Genomic DNA, 5620 nt, shown 5'->3' on the forward strand with positions numbered 1-5620 from the left:
CAGCCGATGACCCTCAAGCCTGCACCTGCGGGCTGGAGTTCTATCGTGGTACACATTGCCTACTAGTCATGCTCACCTGTATTCCTCAGGCAATTCAACTCCCCTCCCTGCAGCCACACAAACCTTTATGTTTCCCAGGTGCTTTACCAGCACCCAAAAACCAAGAGTCAGACCCACAATCATCTCCTCATTTCTTCCTAAGGCCTCCTAAGTCTGTCACTTCCTCGTATCCTCCCTCTCACTACCATCTCTTGACAGATCATTGCAAAGGCCCCAACTAGTTGCAAAGGCCCCAACTGGATCCTGGATCCCAGTCTCTCACTTTTTCAAATCACTCTTTACTTGCCGCCAGAATGATTTTTCCTAAACTGCAAAGCTCAGTATGTTATTCCTTTAGTAGAACTTCTCAAACTCCTCCATTTAAGTATTCCTAATGCCTAATCTATAGTTAGCAATAATTTACTGTATGTTCTCAAGTGGCTGAAAGAAAGGAGCTCAATATTCTCATCACAAAGAAATGATAAAGTTTTGTGATTATGAATATGATAATTACCCTGATTGGATCATTGCACGTTATATACATGTGTTAAAATATAACTCTGTATCCCATAAACACATACAATCAATACATGTCAATTAAAAATAAATAAATTTCTTTTAAAAAATAAGTACTCCCGATGCAAGAAGAGTAAAATGGGAGGAGGAGTCACAAGAGTATGATCCAGGAGGCCCCACCAACAGCATCATTTCTTTTTAAGTCACTGTCATTATGTTACTTTATTTATTCATTTTGGTGGCTGACTAGAACAGGGATCTGAACCCCTTGACCATGGTGTCATAACACCATGCTCTAACCAACTGAGCTAACCAGCCAGCCCTTGCCATTTTGCATTCCAGTCTGTAATTCATTCATTTTTGTTTTAAATAAAAATCATATTTACCTAAATGTTTGAGCATTGTTGATTCTGCAGAAAGGTACATGTTTATCCTGTGACTTTTTAAAATTTCAGTCTCGTGTTTTAAAATTTCAGGTTCCATTAGGAGTAGAACTTTTGGGTGGCTTTGATCTCTACCATGGCTAATATAATTTAATGAGTATCAAACTATTGTCCTCAAGGTAAGGATCACCTCTGTTTCTATGTGTAAATGCTTAATAAGGGTGGCTTTGAAGCATGGCACTACTCTTAAGCATTCTTATGGAACTAAGAGAAAGTGTTTGGTACTCCACCTAGCCTACAGTGAGTGCTCAGTGGCTATTTTGCTCATCACTTATTTATCTCCATCCAGATCTGACAATGAAATATAAGATGTGATGGCGTGGTCCACACCATGGTGGAGTCCTGAAAAGAATAGCTTGGGCTGCCCTCTCCAAGTTGGCAAGCCCGCCAGAGGGAGAGCTGCTGGCAGTGCCATGGCTACGAGCACTTGCTTTCGCTGTAAGGATCACTGCCTTGGCATAGTGGTACCGCTTTTACTTTCTCTTTTGATGTTTTGGTCAGCATGGCAGTTTCCTGAGTTTCCAAAAGATGTAGAAAATGACATACAAACAGTTGTTGTCATAAAATTAGATAGTCCCACCAAAGATCCGAGAAGACTGAACAATTCCAAATTGTCCCTTTTGAGTCAATTAATTATGCCAACAGATGTTTCAAAAACATCAGTTACGATTAATCATGAGCAATTGCCTTTACCAGAGAAATTAATAAATAAAAGAAGTCCCCATCCTCTTCCCATCATCTGGGTAAATGGTTACATGGGATATAATATGAGAAAGGGAAAAATTTGGTAAGCTCCGAGGGAACGTCCAAAATATGATCTAAGTTGGCAAACATCATTTACTGGAGATTGTATTAATGGCAAGAGAATGGTTGGCATTAATGAGAAATTATATGATTGGGACAAATTAAGTATATGGGAACGAAACTGTAGAACCCCCTTTACTTGGTGGTGTCCAGTTTTAAATAAGTCATTAAGAATCAGGTGTTGGGATAAAAATACATGCTGTAAAATTATTAAGCCTGCAAAATTAGATCTTAGAAGAATAAGAGAGTACACCTAGTTTTGTGAGGGATGGTGCTGTGCACAAGGACACTTTGACATTTAGATCAAGATTACAGGGCCACAGAAATGTTAACATTTTTCCTTTTAGCAAAGTTGTACTTAACCAAAATAGCTGCCATCCTGTTAATAGGGTGGATATTAACCACAGCTTGCTAACAGAAAAAGGTCACAAGGTAACTTCAAGACAATGAAGGGATGGTTTCGATCTGATAACCTGATTCCAGGAAAAAGAAGCACGAGTTGATCACCTGAGACATGCTGACAAAAGGAAAGGACTGGCTGACCTCTAAAAAAGTTTCCTCCCTGCTTTTTGGACTATTGATTTAAGATTGCTGATACAATAAAAATAGTACCCAAAACCCCCCCTGCAGAGAAAAATCTAAATAAAAGGCATTGTCTCATGCTCTACTGGGCTCCAGCTGCAACACGCTGACAGCCCGCACAGAGAGAACGTGCATATTGATGCATTGAGGTCTCCATCTGTGTCTGTTATTTTCGCTGACCCCTCATCCCTTTTTCAAGGGCCCCCAACTCGACTGGAGCTGGTCTCTGGCAATGTGATACTTCTGAATTTCGAAGCAATACCCACTTTTTGTTAAGGGCAATGATGGCCTTTCCTTATCCAGTGTTCAATTATAGCTTGGCTGCCAAGGACTAAGATACACTTCTTTTCTGGCCAGGCTTAAGCCACATAGATATAATCTTCAGGCTAGAAAGAATTCTGTCCTTCCCAAACCCAAGAGCAGTGTTCTTCATTTTTTCTTTCCTTCTTCCTTTTTTTTTTTTTTGATAGCACACTCTTACCAGTAAAGAGTTTCTGATCAAGTATCCCCAGTATATGCATAATCATTTATTTATAAGTTGTATACATGTATTACCATATTAATATATCTGTGCTTTTGTAAAATCCATCAAAATAGAAATGTAAAGGGGGATATAAAAGTGAATAGAAATAGAAGTTCTCAAATTTTCTTCTCTCACCCCAATGGATCGTCTTATATCCAGTCTACTGACTGAAAGGACTCACAGATGGCTTCTAGATGGCTTGGTAAGAGCAAGGTTCTCTAGTGTCCAGTCACTAAATACACGTGGCCCCAATTCACCCATTGGCACACTCCCTTCAATTAATCCTATTAAAAGCAATTGGCTCTACTTTTAAAAATAAAAATAAAAAAAGATAACTCAGTGAAAGAGTGATGATTTAATAGGCTTTATTTCCAGTGGAACCAGATTTTTATGGTCATGCTAAAGGCTGTATTTCATTCCAAATGAAAAGAGCTAAACCACTGATTATACTGTAGGATAAGGAGAAAGGCAATAAAGCTGCAGTATATCCTTGAAGCATGCCAAAATGATATGGTAAGGGAAAAAAAGGTTTTATCTCATAAGGTCATAAACACTGAACCACTTAATTTTTCATTCCAGGAAACCAGTAGTCACCAACACGACACTTTGCAAAATATTTAAAATTTGTGATAATAACAAGTACTGCAGTGGCACTCTGTGTGGTTCTCCACTTTGGCATTTCCCATTACTGTGGCCTAAAGGGGAAGGAAAGAAGATGATAGATAGGTAGATACACACATACATTTGAAAAATATTAAATAAAATTGTCTGCAGCCAACTGAACTAAATAGATGCTTGTTACATTTGCATACTCTCCCTTTCAGGGAATATTTTCACTCTAAAAGTTTGAGTTTGCATTCATTACATAAGTACACTACTTTCTACCAACCTGCCCCTTGTCACCTCCACTGCTCTTCTCTTCATTTTGACTTAATCCAGCCTGTGCCCACAGGCAGCTAACTCTTCTAATGACAGAGTACAAATGAAGCCCCTGCCTGTACAAATGCCCAATAAAGGATTGCATTAAATCCCTTGGATGTGCTCTGTGAATATTTTTCTGGCTGGGCTGTTAGAAAGCTCCTGGGGTCCTTTAAGTTCTTACCTTGGTAAATGCTTTGGCCACACAGCATGTGGCCTCTGAGGTGATGTTCTTTGGAACTAACATTGTCTTCTTAGACCTTGCTGGAGTGGGATATGCTCTGGAGAAGCAGCAGCCCATGCACTGATAAATTGGGGCACCCAGCTTAGAGAAGTATTTGTTTTCCTTTAACTTGCATTCTGGGCAACCTATCATGGAAAAAAGACATAGAGTAAAATAATACAAGAAAGACTCAAAAAGAAATTATGAATTTTTTCATATTATGAGATAGTAAGTACTCTTTACCATCAAAGAATAAAAGGGAAATAAATAAATAATTTGGGGCTATATGTTAAACTTCTTATAAAATATCTATTTTTATTGATTACATTATTTTCATGGGAAAACAATTTTTTGCAGACATGCATGGGAAATCTCAATTGTAGTAGTTTCTTTCTCTTCAGCATGGATTTTCTATCTCAATGCTAATAGTATGCCTAGAGGGAACACAAAACTTGACAGATGAAAACACCGCATTCGACTAAAAGCAGAATTTTGCCCAAAGGCAAAATATTTTCCCCTTTAGAATCTGCTATTGGTTTTTCCCCATAGAAACTCCAAATATTGACAGAGAAAAATATGTCAGAATTAAGAAAGCTTAGTGAGTGTAGGGAGCCTGATAGTAGATCAGGCATCTGCACTTGGGACCTGGGATTAAAATATTACCACTTACCTAGAGAAAAACCATAACCAATAGTGTCTCACAGTTTCAAAACAGGTAGAATTATATCAGCCACTATATGAGATTTTTTAGACAATACAGCAAAACAAATTTACTACATAAAATGGTTTTGTTTTTCTCACTTGTTAATTGATGTGAAAATTCATCTACAAAGGCAGTGTTAAAATCTTCTCAAATCTTCTGGGAGAAATGTAAAAGAGAAAAAAAACTGAGATAACTGAATAAGAAGTATTTTCTTCTTGTAAAACTCAGACACAGAATAATAAGGAACCTATTCCAGATGAAAATGTATAGGCTACTGTTTAAATGGCTGTGTAAGATATCATTTTCACTGTACATTTTCTGAACCTAATTTAATTTTATGTTCAAATTCTACAAGTGCCTAGATATGTATCCAGCAGCAAAGATTTATCACATTGAAAAGGAAGGGGAAATATAATTAGTGGAGTTATTGATGGACACCTAGAAATATATGTTGTCCTTATTACTTCAAACTCCAGTTTGGTTACGCACCCTGCATTGTGAATTCTCCATCAGGAAAGGAATGGAGAATATGCAGAAACACAGACAGTGTGGCCAAAATGACAGCAGCATATTTTCTGTAGTAATCCATGGCTCACCTGAAAAACAGATATGGCCCTCAAAAAAGTTAATCTAACATTAGCTTACCAGTCATAACAACAGCCATTAGTTTTAACAATACTACTAATAAAATAGCCATCAATGTCTTGACCCCTCTGCTTTCAACCCCCAACCTACTATAACACCATGTAAATAAAAAACAAGTTAACTTTAGGAAAAAGTTAACTTTAGGGAATTGAATCTTCCCATTTTTCACATAAACATGTAGAATTGGGCTTAATAATAACAACAAATTCTCTTTTAAAATATAT

General features: G+C 37.5%; 1 protein-coding gene across 1 annotated transcript; it reads right to left on the bottom strand.

Moving 5' to 3' along the window:
- Nucleotides 1-3524: 3524 nt before the first annotated feature.
- Nucleotides 3525-5340, bottom strand: CGA (glycoprotein hormones, alpha polypeptide). The gene is made up of 3 exons (XM_063098336.1): nt 5241-5340; nt 4010-4194; nt 3525-3602 (listed from the first exon to the last, which is right to left on the bottom strand). Exons 1-3 carry the CDS (start codon nt 5338-5340, stop codon nt 3525-3527), a joined length of 363 nt encoding a protein of 120 aa, XP_062954406.1.
- Nucleotides 5341-5620: the final 280 nt, after the last annotated feature.

The sequence above is a fragment of the Cynocephalus volans genome, chromosome 5 (genome assembly GCF_027409185.1).
Source record: "Cynocephalus volans isolate mCynVol1 chromosome 5, mCynVol1.pri, whole genome shotgun sequence".
Lineage (NCBI taxonomy): Eukaryota > Metazoa > Chordata > Mammalia > Dermoptera > Cynocephalidae > Cynocephalus > Cynocephalus volans.

Coding starts and splice junctions, on each gene's coding strand:
- CGA (XM_063098336.1), bottom strand. CDS start 5,340: ATGGATTACTACAGAAAATATGCTGCTGTCATTTTGGCCACACTGTCT. Junction 4,195..5,240: donor TGGAGAATTCACAATGCAGG/GTGCGTAACCAA, acceptor TTTCCATGATAG/GTTGCCCAGAATGCAAGTTA. Junction 3,603..4,009: donor TGGCCAAAGCATTTACCAAG/GTAAGAACTTAA, acceptor CTTCCCCTTTAG/GCCACAGTAATGGGAAATGC.